The 14,852-nt window shown below is 49.6% G+C and overlaps 1 protein-coding gene across 1 annotated transcript in view; it reads left to right on the plus strand.

The window, feature by feature from the left end:
- Positions 1–677: 677 nt before the first annotated feature.
- Positions 678–14,852, plus strand: part of LOC144139686 (uncharacterized) — a 44,133-nt gene continuing 29,958 nt past the window's right edge. The window contains exons 1-3 of the mRNA XM_077671974.1: positions 678–863; positions 12,319–12,444; positions 14,575–14,755. Coding sequence (XP_077528100.1) covers positions 678–863; positions 12,319–12,444; positions 14,575–14,755 — 493 coding nt within the window. The remainder of the gene's footprint in view (positions 864–12,318; positions 12,445–14,574; positions 14,756–14,852) is intronic.

Genomic DNA, 14,852 nt, shown 5'->3' on the forward strand with positions numbered 1-14,852 from the left:
AGCGCAGTGGGAAGAGCGCCACGTACCTCCCGTTGCGGCCAGAGAGTCGTGGAGTCGAAACCGGGCGGCGCCTGTTTCTAGTGGACTGCGCTGACGCCAGCCTAAACGCTGACGGGGCTGAAGAGACGCGCATGCGCAGTAGAGTGCGGGCAGCGGACAAAGACAACGAGGGAGGGAGGGACACAGCCACGAGCATGAGATGCTTCGCATCTAATAATTACGTAGACGACAAAGAAGATGGTATACCGCTTGGAGCATCTGAGGCGGGGTTCTGCCGCCGGGATGTGTGCTCAGCCCTTCTGAGCTTCATAGAAAACTCAACTCGATCTCCGCTCTTATTGGATTCCTTTGCGCTGAAATTTCCGTAATTGGTGCGAGGTCTTCCCAATTCCTTATTATTATTATTATTTTAATCTTTCAAAAGTATTGCCAACCTCTCTAAGTTTACTATTTATGGAAGCCTGTAAGCAAATAAAATCTTTTTCAAACCCCTGATGTTTGGCCGATCCCCCGTTTGGGTATGTACCATTCACCAAGGAACATCATCATCATCATCGTCGTCGTCGTCGTCGTCGTCATTATTATCATCATCATCATCACCATCATTTGCCGCCGCGGGGTCGCGGGTGCCTTCGGGGGGGCGACAAGCCGCTGCGGGCGCCGAGACTTCGGGCGCCATGGCGAACGCCGGCGGCGGGGGCGAACAGAAGGCTGCCGAGGGCGAGGGGGACCCGACGACACGGTGCAGAACCGACGCGGACCCCGACTACGCGGACTTCACCCTTTCCCTACAGAGCGCCTCGGGTCGCAGCACCTCTGCCGTTCACCTGCGGGACAAAGGAGCCGATGAAGCGGGCTGGCAGGTGAGGCGAGCTCCGGGAAATCCCCTTGCGACCTGTAGCGGTGTTTTTATGAGCCTTCCAAAATGCGCGGTTTGGTTCCCGGCCGCGGCGGCCGCTTTTCTGATGGAGGCGAAAAGCAAAAACGCCCGTGTGTACAAGATTTCAGCGCACAGTAAAGATCCCCACGCGGTCAAAATTAGTCCGGAGCCCTCCACTTCGGTGCGCCTCATCGCCCGGGAAGCGTCGGCGCGTTAAATTTCACAATCAATCAATCAATCAATCAATCAATCAATCAATCAATCAATCAATCAATCAATCAATCAATCAACAGCTACAGCAATTTTAAAGCGAAGCTTTTTATCTCTACCCTGCCAGTGCATTTAGGTAGTGTCTATTATCCCGGCAACCGGGAGAATTGCCGTCAGAAATTTCTCATGGCAGTCGCTTCTTATTGGCTAAGCACGCTACGCGGAGATTCAATCTGATAAATATCCCCCCAAAAAAGCCGCGGTTGCAGCTGCCCCTGTAGCGCTGTGGTATAGTGCTGTGTTTAAACCAGAGAGCACAGGTTCGAGTCCGACGTTAGGAAGTGTTTTTTTTTTTTTTTTTGCTTTCGGAATTTTTTGGTCATCATGAGTTTGTTAGCGCTTTTTTTACTCTAGCTTTTACTATATCAAGATATCGACGCACAGGACTTCTGGGATTGGTTGAATTACGTTTATTACAGGTTGTGTTCTGTGTCGTTGCGCTGGTTTAGATTAGGTTTGTTGCACTGTGGCAGGATTTGGGTAGGTTATGACGCGTTCGGTTAGGTTACGCTAGGTTCGGTCAGGTTATGTTACGTTAGGTTGCGTTGGGATGTAATATTATTCAGCAAATTTTCGGCCAGCCAGCTTTTATGGAAACTGACGTGAGAATTTCCCGGCGGTAATTCTCACGGCTGCCGTGAGATTAGACGCAGCCTCAAATAACTTGTCTCTGGTTTCACTCTGTAGAGCCACGTGTGTGAATTCAAGTGACGTTGCATGGGTAACGCTGTGGGTGTCGCTTTTTGCTTCGCTTTCCAACCCCCTTCACAGGGTGGATTGGCGCGAATTTTTAACTGAGCATTCGCGATAAAGTTGGCTTTGCCACAGGGTAGCTCGCGCACATAATGCGCGGAACGCCAGCCATATAAATCTTCGTTTTTGATAAGGCTTGAAAAAGAAGGCAGCCGAAAAAAATGACCCAAAGCTTTGCGAAAGTGGCATTGATGACTTTTGTCTATACCTCCTCATTGCTGTAGGTTAGTTTTAGGTGTACAGTTATTACGCAGAAACGAAATGCAGAAGAAAGCTGCGGAAGAAAGGGTCACAGCTGTGACGTCATCAGAAAAGGTCATGGTGAGCGTGTTCTGGGACCGCCCGGATCCTCTTCTCACAGATTATGCCCACCGTGCCAAGCCGCCACAGGTGTAGTGAGCATAGATGATGAGGCAAAGCCCGACTATATGCTACGTGACAACGTACTATGACAATGACACACGGGGACAGAGTAAAAAGTTTTGCGACATACACCGTCTAAAATCATTAATACCGCAAGAACCTGACAAGAATTCCTGCAATACGACAAAAAACTTTGTTGTGACAACTGAAGTCATGTTGTTACGACACACATTTCTGTCGTAACGACAAAGGAAATTTTCTCAACGACAGACATTCCGGTAGTCACAACAGAACAACAGAACTGCCATTTACGCTACTCTTTACAATGGGCAATAACATTCAAACCATGTGCGACTTCTCATGGAACAATTAAAGCGGAGAGTTGGGCGAGTTGGTTACTGACTAATGAACTCACACTTCTAGCGAACTTTAACACAGGACGAAGAAGGAAAAGACGAAACACACGCTAGACTTCAACTTGCGCCGTTTCATTTCCACGGAATCGTGTGCTTGTTTTTTTTTCCGAAACATGTACATATATGCGTGTTTTCTTGTTTCTTTTTGCATAAACCAAGTTGACGTCTAGCGTGTGTTTCGTATTTTCCTTCTTCGTCCTGTGTTAAAGTTCGCTAGAAGTGTGAGTTCATTATTCTCATGGAATATTAGAATCACGACAAGACAGGAATTTGGCACGATGGAACAGCAAAATGAGGACAGGAATACGGCACGCGACGGAGCATCAGAATCCTGACTCGACAAGAATACGACAAGACAATACGGCACGGCGAAAATACGACAAAACTACAGAAATTTTTCTTGTCATTTTCGACTGGCATACATATTCACGTGTCCTCGCACTTAGCGACGTTTTGTTGTTATGTGCATTTATTAAACTTAAAAATCCGCGCCTTGACCTTGGTCATCGCCGGAGGGGGAGATGGCGGAGGGGTTTTGGAGTGAGCGTCTGGATTGCATGTGGTGTGGTATGCCGCGGTTTCTCGAACGTAGTAGAGAAGGGAGTCCAGAACCATCTTCGTGAGCTCTGTAGATCCTTCGGGATGGGTCTACTCCCGCAGCATTTGTGGCCCGACTTGTTGCTATATTAGAGCATCGGTGTGAGTTCGTTGGTCCTGCAAGGCAGGGCAGCTCCGCAGCTAGTGGTTAAAAGCTCGGCGGCTTGTTGGCTGTCAGGTGATTCACATAGTTTGCAGATACCATCGCCATGTTTTTGTTACTTCTTCCCCTTCCCTCGCATGAAGAGCACTCACTGTGCGGGAAGATTTCCCAAGACGGGGAAGAAGTCGTGGCTCAAGTAGAGCTGTTTTTGATTTCTCAAAAAAGACTGACATGTCATTCCTGAATCAATTCTAGCAGCTGACAATTTTGCTAGCACTGGAGCAGCACTTGTCTCGTTGAACCGATGGTATTGACGGAATACAGTGATGATATCTTGTGTTATATCAGTGTGTTCGTATGATTGATGTTAGATTCGGTTCGGCTTCGTGTTTATACTGTCCATGTGCTGTTTTACCTGATGTTGTTTTCCAGATAGTGTCGCGTTTTGTTGTTGTTGTTGTTGTTGTTGCTGATACCGACCAATGATCTTTGTATTCTTAACTTACCCCTACTGCTATGGCCATTCTGGCCTGCAGTATTTTGAAATAGGTAAATAAATTCATGAGTGGCCGAAGTGCACCTTTTTGCCGGAATGGATGAGGGAGGAGAGATATTTAGCGAAAGCTTCAACTCCAGCTCGAGTCTTGTTGCTTAGTTCCTATTTCTTCGTGGTAATAATGAAAAGCAGCTTCATGAACACCCCTCTGCGGGATATTTCTGGCTACAAGCAGGGGTTTAACACTATGTGCAGCGGCGGCACTAGAACGATGGTTTTAACAATTTTCTGTGATTACATGCCCCAATAGTTTTCTTCTCATAGTGGCAGGGCTACGGACGATTACAGCGCTACTACTAAGTAGCTGATCGTCTGAAACGTTACTCCTCCCTAATGATACTGATCATACTCGTGATGACTATTATTACAATCACATAAACGAGTGCCCTTAGGTGGGTAACAACTTTTATAAACATTTCAAGATCGTCACTAAAGCGGGATTCACACGACGGAGAAACCCTCTCACGGAGGAGGACGGATATGTGACGTCAACAGCACGTGACCGGATTATCCGGCCTGGCGGCGCATCCACACGTGCGGAGCTACGCGGAGTGACTAGCAGACTACAGCGCCGAGGAACAGGTTCAATTCCCCGCCAAGGGCCATCACCGTCGAACGAAAACATGCGGAGGCATTTTCTTTCGCGGAGCCACCGCGGGCTCTCCCCACCGAGGGGCGGAGCCTAAAACCGGTCACGTGAGCGGGTCCCGCGGGCCAAAAAGAGAGGGTTTCTCCGTCGTGTGAATCCCGCTTAATGAATAGCCGCGTTTTGAGCCACCACACCTGGAAGGAACAGTTGATTGATTGATTGATTGATTGATTGATTGATTGTAGGGTTTAACGCGCCGACGCAACGCAGGTGATGAGGCGTGCCGTAGTGGAGGGCTCCGGATTAATTTTTACCACCTGGGGATCTTTGACGTGCGCCGAAATCTCGTACACACGGGCGTTCTTGCTTTTCGCCTCCATCAGAAAAGCGGCCGCCGCGGCCGGGAATCGAACCCGCGACTTCGTCCTCAGCAGCTGAGCAGCCACCGCGGCGGGTCTGGAAGGAACAAGACCTTCATGGTAGTTCACTGGGTAGGCAAGACATGGATGCGTTAGGTACACTTCGCCTGCGTATTGATGTATTCCTCCGGTAACTTCGAAAGTTTTTTCCGGAATTCTAACCGTTCTCGAGTCCGTTACTACCGTACACAGGTGAACTGAAATAAAAGCTTATCATTTGCTTACCATGATTTAGGCAGTGGAGAAATTGCCGTCAGTGCTATGGGATCGCTTTGTTTATTCTTGCTCATGCGTATAAAAAATGGCTGTTCACTCAGTCGCAGATGGCCGGTAGGCTGAACGAGACGCTGCTTGACCCGATCCGAGAACGGTGCCGTCAGGTGGCAGCACAGGTGACTGCAGAGCGCGCCACGGAAATGGTCAGGGTATGTTAAATTTCTCCCGCGTTTTAAGCGATTTTCTCTGGCAATTTGGGCGAGCAAAAGCAGGCTGTCTGAGTCATACAAACATATACACACATACAGTAACACCTTGTTAACTCGAAGTAGTAAAAACCGAAAAATATTTCGAGATAAGCAGATTTTCGGGATAAGCAAAGTTGCGCGAATTGCCATGAAATATCGAGTTCTTTGCAAAAAAGGCACTTATACTTACCAGCTCTTCAACAGCAGCTTCCAATCTTGCTTTTCATAAAAGTTTGAAAGAGAGAAAAAAAAACAAAAAAACATGCGAGACATTCACCGGCTGGGTTTTGTGGCACTGCAATTTTACTTAGCAGTAAAGGACGGCGTAATGCTGGTCTGCTTTGCGGTCGCACCCGGGCCTAGTAAGGAGTCTTCTAGCTGCTTGACGCATTGCATGAGCCTATCTTCCCCGCCGCTTCACTCAACCTTATTTCGCAGCAAGCGCAGCAATTTCCTCGTTACGGCAGATGTCGGCACTTCTCGAGGAGGCACGCAGGCGATAGACACAACAAACAAGGATGTTGTTCTGCGTGTTTTTAGATATGTTGTCGACGATTTTTTAGTGGTTAAAAAAAAACCGTGTTCTACTAACTACCTTGCAACCGCACAAGTATTGATTGATTGATTGTAGGGTTTAACTCGCCGACGCAACGCAGGCGATGAGGCGCGCCGTAGTGGAGGGCTCCGGATTAATTTTGACCACCTGGGGATCTTTAACATGCGCCGAAATCTCGTACACACGGGCGTTTTTGCTTTTCGCCTCCATCAGAAAAGCGGCCGCCGCGGCCGGGAATCGAACCCGCTACCGCAACCGCACAAGTGATTTTAGAGGATTTTAGCCGCCATGGGAAGGGTCTCGCATTTACACACACACACGAGGTTCCAAGTCATGACACCCTGCCGTTTTTAGACATTAATTTTAAGTTTTCATCCGATCATGTTTTTTGGGTCTATCGCCCGCGTGCCAGTTAACAGCTTCTGCCATATTCATCATCCCATTCAAATACTGTTAAAAGGGTCATAGCGTCTCTGGTTTTAGAGTCCGCACTGAAGAAGTCATGTGTACCTGCTGTTCAAGAGAGCTTTGACTCTCAACTGAAGCGACTTCTGTCGGTCGATTACCCGAGCCATATCTTGGTGGGTGTTGCCGAGTCCTTGCTGCGGAAAGCCAAAGGCAGTGCGTGCGAAGCTGCCAGAACAACCTTACGCACAAACCGAAAAAGGTTGCAGAACGGTACAAAGTGCCGGTGGTGTTTTCTGCTCCACAAAATCTTGACCGCCTGTGTGCGCAAATTTCCGGCAAGCCCAAGCAAAAACAGTGCGAAAAGAAGCATGCCAAGCGCGTTGTGTCCTGTGACGTTGGGGTGGTTTACGAGATACCGCTTTCATGCGGGGAGGCCTATATCGGCCAGACGGGTAGATGTGTGAATGACCGGTTACGCGAGCACAGTTCTTCTCTTAACAATCATACGCGCGAGCTTTTCCCCGCGCATTGCGAAGATTCCAGGCCTGTCAGTCCTCTGGAAAAAGGCAGACCTTTCTTTGAGCAGATTCGAATTCTCGGCAGGAGTGACAATACAGTGGCGAGGGAGCTCTTGTAAGCGTTTTATATTAAGAAGAAAGGGGACAAGTGCGTCAGCGATGCATCTGTGATTTTGCGTGCCACCGAGCTTGAGTTTTTGAAAACGTCACTTTGATCGTGTCCATCGGTTTGATGCTTTCCATTTAGTGTATCCCAGTGCGCATGCTTCCATGATATATGTATAAATACGAGACGATGCTTCAATAAATGTTAGTTGCAAGTGAGCGCTTTTCCCGTCGTTTTTCTTTGTGTCGTTGTCCAAGTCGCGCTCTATTTTTCAATAATAATACACCAACTTGCCCAACAGCTGTGTTTAATAGATTAGAGCGTTTTAGCATAGCGGGTAGCGTCCGCTAACGCTACGTCGGCGGAGGCGAGGACTTGACTGGGCACTTGCTGATTCGTTCCGGTAGGGTATATTAGTTCCCCGGGTCGGCCCTTGCCATGCCCGCGCATTCGTTCCGCTGAATGGTGACCTCCTCGCCCTCCCCGCGCGCGCATGCGCAGTCGGGTCCCGGTAGCCCACCGCGGTAGCGTGACCCTCTGCTAGCCGCTATGCTAAAACTCTGTATTTACAGGCCGCACGCTAGCGGGGAATACGACAGGACACCATGGTACGACGTGTACACATAACGTGTACGCATAGTACACCTCGCGCAACGAAACGTCAGTTGGTTTGATTGACTTACGGCGCAGTGCCCTATTGCGGCCTGTGTAAACAAAAAGCTCGAAGACGCCGCTCGTATACGACACTTGTGTCAGAGTTTAGAGTTTCTTGCCGCAAAAAATGTTGACTGTCTAAAAACGCGTTTCGCTTGACCCAACCTTTGCTGATGTGTACGAATGCAACAATCAAAGGTTTTACCGAATGATTATATCGCGTAATTTTTATAGACGAAGGCCAGGCGTGTGAAGCACCTTGTGGTGTTAAACTACGTGTTGACCCACTTCTGCAATTGTTTCCGGATTTGATGGTTTTTTGGCCTTGTGCGAAGCGCTGAAGTAAAAGGAATTATGACGATTGCCACGGAAATTTCTCCAGGAGAAGAAGGGGAGGGGGTAGAAGGCATCGTATTCAAACTATCCTGGGATAAAACGATTGAAATACGCACAGTTAAAGACATTTCTATAAACAACACACAGTCAGTTATCCCCTCCACCTATCTGAACTCTTTAAACTATAGGATTTGTACTGCTTCGACCCTAGATCGAGGGAGGGAGTAGGCGCCTACTCTCAATTTCGTTCGCGTTTCAGATTGTTCGGTGAGGCGCTATGCAATTGTCAATGATAGTTGTACACGGCGCGACAGGTCCGACAACGAGGACGCGATCTTGGCCACCGTCAACGCGGTGTGCATTGAGGGATCGTAAATTTACTGCAGCCGTAATCTCCTAACAGCCGCAGTAGATTAAGTCCTGGAATTTGTCCGAAACGTCTGCTAGAAGATCTTACGACTCGGGATTCACAGGCCGTGCCCATGCATGCCCCCATTGGCGTTGGCGTGATTGAAATGGCACTAGTCAAGAACAGGCAATCTCTGTTTGTTAGTAGGCTGACGAACGTACACTTCTGCGTTCTTCTTATTGTATACACTAGACTCGTAAACCGGTAACTGCGGCCTCCGACGTTCAAGTCCGCTTTTCCTGGTTCGATGGTGTGCCCATCTACGGCTTTCTGGCACGCACCCGGGCTGCTTCGCACGGTTTGAACGAAGACGTCTATATTATGCATATCTCGTCGTAAAACATTACGGAAGTGTTTTGACACTGAGCACGTAGCACTTAACGACCCTCCAATACTGATTTGCGACGTAAGGGGGCACCTTGTAAAAAAGGCTTAGCCACGAAGCGAAGATGACCTGCAAGATAAGGTGGCCAGAGCGCCCCTACCGAGTGCGGCCTGCGCAAACAGAGTCTGCGGGTTCTGCAGAAATGATTGTTAATTTTTAAACCCTGCGTGTTCTTTATTGAAATTCTCGGTAGATGTTATGGCACACGGGTGATTCATTCATGATCGCGTGCTTTTCTGTGGCCCGTGGTGGATTTGATAGCGAATTGAGCAGACTTCAAGATTCTACTCTGTATCCTTCAATGCTGTTTTGCTGTGTTATAAAAGCCGTAGAAAAGAGCCAGGTGTTTCGGGGTCTGGCGCCATATTAGTTACAAACGCACAGTAATGGATTCAGCTTAAAATACTAGTCATGGGACATAGATGGAAAATGACCCTTGGCACCACGACACACCTTCGACGACGACGTGGGAGGGGCCCGAGTGCCGCCTGCGCGTACGATTTCATGTATACGCCTTGTAAATATTGTAAACACATCGCTCATCACCCTTAGCGATCGTTCGTCTCATATCTTCTGCCGACACATAACAAAACTCTCACCGAGAAACCTTTAGTTTAAGCTCAGGCTTTCGTACTCCTGAACTTATTTTTTTTTTAAGATGCACAGTGCTCCGGGCTTCCTGTTGTGTAACTTCACATAGACAATCAACTTGAGGTCTTTCGAGTGCGTGTTTGGAGTCTTCATTTCATGTCTTCTGCTTGTAATACTAAACATGAGAGGTACGCGTCTGCTCATTTACTCTGCCGATTGAGTAAAAGGTCGAGAAGGAAGTTAGCGAAAAAATGGGGTTGATTCCTCTGTCATTGAAATCGGTAAAGCACGAAAGTGAAATGTGCAGTGAAATCTGCAGTGAATGGAGCATGATTTGCGGGATGGCGGCTGTCTTGTCGGTGTGCTTGGCGAGTGACGTTCTGCTAGCGGGCCGCTTCAGGAAAGGTGCGACCACTCCGGTCACTCCGTGGCGTATACGGCAGACGGTTGCGTTGCGACGAGCTCAGCTTGTGGAAAGCGAGAGGAAGAATTTGTAGCTTGAACCGTGAATGGTTCAAACATTCCTCCGTGGCAGTGAGTGTACAGTTAAGACAACAAACCAATCGGTCGCCTCCGTCACCCAGTACCTCGCCAGGCCACGGCTCAAGTCTCTCGCCTACATAGCCCAGACACGGAAACGGCAATTGCGTATGGAGATGCCAGCGTCAAAAGCGCCATGGTGCACACTGCACTCATCTGCACCAGCTACCAGAGGTGGGCCAATCTTGCTCTTATGAGGTTAATCCGTTGTTACCATCGTATCTTGCTGATAGCAGCGATACCCGATGGGATGGCCGCAATACTGCCTATTGTCTAGGCAGGACCATACTATCGACTAATATTACACACTAACTCTACGCAAGCCATCCACGACATCCGCCGCGTAACACAAGCTACATCGTTCGCAGATGCCATTCACCACTTAGCAGGAAGCACTCTACTGCAGATCCGCATATAATGGGTTCCCCGTTCAGCTGTACCCGGCAGTAGGGAGGCAGACATGACTTAGTCACCCGCATACCTTGATGCGACCACTACCACTTTTCCCCGAAGATCCAAGTGGAAACCTAGCACAACAGAAGGAAATTCTCCGGCGCACCTCACACCCCCGTGTGGTTCAAACCTCCACGACGACTTAACTCGCCGAGAGGAGGTTGCGCTGCGGAGAATACGCGTTGGGATAGCCCTTACGCCGTCTGTAACTGCCTCTTGGCCATCGCAGTACCGCGGCCCATACGACTCTACCTGCCCATTCTGCGACTCCGCCGTACAGAATGTGAATGTGCAGCATCCGCTGTGGACCTTCCCGGGAATGCATCAGATCCGATTACGGCACCTTCGTGCAACCGACCTCCACCCTGGCCACCCTCCAGATCTGCAGTGCGCTGGGTTCATGGACCATTTCATCGGAAACTTCTGGACTTCATAACACAAAGCAAACTTTTTCGTGTACCTGTGAATCGGCAAACTTCCGAATTAAAAAAAAACGTGCGCGCGCGAATGCGTTCCGCTACCCGCTGGCGTTTCTCTTCGCATCAAATCAGTCGGCGTTCGCACCTCTCGCCTAGTCGGAGAAGCTACGACTTTGCCGTACGAAAGAAGCTGTACGGAGAAGCTACGTATCTTGGCCGTACGGCCACTTAATTCCGTCGTTTCCGGGTTACCCAGGAGGGGCTGTAGAACAAGTTAATCAAGCCTTGCGAAGGAAGTTCGCAATGCACGCGAAGCTGCGCCAAAACAGGCCCAAAACAACCGTCGCTAGAGCAGACGACAAAACCGACGGGATGGTCCCGCCGACACGACCGCTGAGGTGACAAGCTCCGGCGCGCGGGAAGGATGGGTAAATTCGCCGTGCCATCTACAGTGAGCTCCGTAAGCGAAAGCCTCCGCCTCCGCCTCCGCCGCGTTGGGAGTTTATTGTCCCGCACGCCACGAAAGAACCGTTGGTTGGTAGATGTAGAAAGCTTCGCTTTAAAATGATAAACGGAAGCGCTGGCTGCATCCAAGTTCACTGCCCGTTCGCGCCTACTGCGCCGAGCATCGTCTGTGTTCGGTCCTGCGGTGTGATTCCGCGCGCGGTCACTGTACGATATCAGCGTGAAAACCGAGGTGTCGCTCGACAAACTTAGTTAAACCGCGTTCAAAGAATTTTTTAAGTGCCCAGCACTTTATGTGCTCGCCTTGTCGTCATAGCTCGCTAACGGGCGATGTGAAGTGACCGCCGGAATCAGGCGGCGCAGCGAGATAACGGACCCAAGTAGAGCCTGGTGTACCGTCGTCAGGGAGTCGCGCCGAGGCTTCGAAGACCACGCGGTTTGAAAAGTTATAACTGTTCGAGACACGTGAACCCATGCCGCTTGTCATCTCCCCGTTGTTCAGCGCAAAGAAAACTGCACGTACATTTCAGGCAAAATATGACCGGCAGCCACCGCGTTCATTTAGTTAGGGACGCTCGTTGGGTTCGTTTTTACGACAGTAAGCGAAAGAGTGGCTGCGCAAGAAAAAAAAAATGACATTCCTGGATAAAACCATCTTGAAGAAAAAAAATGAACCGCTCGAAATGACGCAAAAAAGCTCCAGCCGCGCGCGCAAAAAAAAAAAAATGGAGCGTTTGAAAATGAAAAAGCGTGGCTCCAGCCGCGCAAGAAAAAAATGACTCGTTCGAAATGACGCAAAACAGCTCCAGCATAAGAAATTAAAGCAAGCTTAAAAAAAAAGCGAACTGCCGCTGGCCCAGTTTCAGGCAGGGGGCGCGCGAGCACTGCGAAGGCGGGAAATTTTAATTGCATATTCATCATGAGAAGAGTGAGACAGGGCGACAAAAGCGTGATGGGTCGTAGCAGTGAGCGGATAACGCCGCCACATTCCATTATGGCGAATCACTGCTCTGCACGTCAGACAGCTTTCACATTGAGTGGAACGGCTTTAATTTTTCTTTTTTTCAGGAGAACATGACCAACCAGGTGTGCCAGGCGTACCACGATATGTCGGCCAAGGCGACAGAACTCATGCAGACCCACGTTGTTGGCCCGGTGACCCAAGCGTACGAAGCCGCCCCTGAATACTTCCAAGTACGTCGGCGACTGCACGGCCAAATTGCTAATTAGAAGCGCTGTTACAACGAAGCCTTCGCAGTGCACCCTCATGGGGTGGCGCCGCGTCGCATAAGTGACCACACGTATGCAGTTGGTAAAACGCTTGTCTATAACAGTGATTTCTACTTCAGCAGGGTATATCTGGAAAGTGCTGGCGGATACTCTTCAAACAAGTGTTGGGGACTGAAGTAATCGGCGTAGACTTCAAAATGGTGCATTTACATCCTCTAAATTATTTCAAGCCCACACCGCAGAAGGCCGGAACTACAAAAAGCCGCGTTATAGACAAGCGTTTTGCCGCCTGTATATACATGAATGACCGTTTATCAAAGCGATAATAGAAGCTCATCCAAGCAATGGCGACTATTGTGAGGCATGCGCTATGAGCTATCTCTTCCTTCTCGTTAAAATTTCTAACAGCGTGAAGTGAATATAGGTGGTTTACAGCTCCCCAACAATCCAAGGGCGTGCAATGAGTATCGGCTGTGCGCGAGTGTTTGGACGCACTAACAAAGCACGCGAGCATGTTCCGCGCGAACTTTACGATGTATGTTCGACAGTTCTCAGGCTATTTTTCGACGGTTTCGAAAGAGCTCCGCGAACGGTATACAGTATGCGCTGAAAGCAATACACTGGGACGAAGTACCAGTTTGGTATTTTAATTTTTTGTACCAATAACTGTGACAGCAATCTGATCGCAAACCTCAAACTTCGTGTATATGTATCACTTTGCAACCGCGCTCTTTATTGCCTTTTTTTACGGCAGGTATTGCCTTGTGCGCTCTTTTACCACAGTGTAAATTCCTTGCCTTTTGTAAGTGCGTTCTAGCGCATAAGCAATCCGCTTATTTGTTTATTGTTTTTCCTAAAACACTTTGCATTCCTAACACATTACATCGTGTCGAGGGTTTTTTTCTCTTGTATAATTTTTTTCCTCCTTTAGTACTGCTGTCAAACATACGTGTATGTCGGAGTTTTTGTTAGCCCCCTCCTCGCATGTTAGCCCCCTCCTCGCATGAGGGCCTTTAAGGGTACTGTGGAATAAATAAATTAATGAATTTAAAAATAAACCCCAAGTTAACGAAAAAAGGCGAAGCATCGACGACCCACCTGCCACTTTCTGTCCGGGTTTTTATGACGTCAGAGGATATTGTATCTGTCGTCGAGCGCGTATACCGAAGCCACCGCCAAGGATCATGACTGCGCGGTTGTAGTAGGACCTCTACTCCCATTTGATCGCGTCACTTGAACGCTAACGTACAGTGTCCGCTATGCTCCGCGAAGCGCCGACACCGAGAAGTGGCGAGATTCGGAGACAGCCGCACATGCGCATTGGCCGCTCCAGGCGTGAGAAGCCGCTGTGTCGTCTGCTACGCCGCTCCGGCGCTCCGCTTAGCTTGCGATAGCCATGGAATTACGTACTCGCAGGATCTGGGCGGCCGGGCGAAGCGCCGTAGCAGACGACAGGGCCACTTCTCGGCGCTGGCGCTTCGCGAAGCGCAGCGGGCGCGCTCTCGCCGTTTCCCTTTAACTAGAGTGAACTAGAATCCCCACTGTACACTCATGGACAATTCAAATACGAACCGCGGAGCGCACGGCCGAAGATATTGGATATTGGTGCCGTGACCTGACAGCGGCCGTGGAAAACGAACGGACATGCGCAGTTGAGATGACGGGAGCGAGGCTGCGTGTCCCACTGCGATATGTCGCCCTCTGCTTGCTCGCATGCTTGCCTTGTCGCCATGCCGCAAGAGCGCTGAAAACAATTGTTACCGACGCGGCGCGAGATAGTATCTGCGGCCACTGTGTGCTCTGCTCACACAAGCGCCTGCCCCCGTGTGTGCGGGGCGTCACATTGCCGACATAGCTTTGCACGTGGAATGCGGTAACTTGAGCAAATACGATGGATACCTGGGTCACGCCCTGTTGCTGTTGCTGTTGAAACTTGCTGTAAGATATCTCCTGATAAAAAGGAAGCAGTTTACATGGTTATCTCAGCTTTGAAATTTCGTGTCAGTACTCTTAATTTGTATCTCGTCTGCACGACCGCCTTAAACGCGTGGTCACAGGGTGCGTGAGGTATTAGCGCTTCTCCCGCTCGCGCAGACCACCGTGGTGGTCCCGATCAAGGAAGCATGCTCCAAGGCAGCGGACAGCGCGGCCGAGATGTACGACGAGAAGGTGGCGAAACCAGCCGCGAAGGCCGCCGGGAGCGTCACCGACTTCCTCAAGACTTACGGACTCTGGAACGACGGCGACGAGGGCGAAGGCGGCGGAGAAAAGAACAGTTGAGTGGGCCTTAAGGTTACGCGATGGGCAGAAATGTATACAGTATAGATAAACCGTTCGAGTACAGTCGTCAAAAGTGTTACCTACCACAAAGA

The sequence above is a fragment of the Haemaphysalis longicornis genome, unplaced genomic scaffold (genome assembly GCF_048455015.1).
Source record: "Haemaphysalis longicornis isolate Haplotype H1 unplaced genomic scaffold, Haemaphysalis longicornis Haplotype H1 scaffold_5, whole genome shotgun sequence".
NCBI classification, from domain to species: Eukaryota; Metazoa; Arthropoda; class Arachnida; order Ixodida; family Ixodidae; genus Haemaphysalis; species Haemaphysalis longicornis.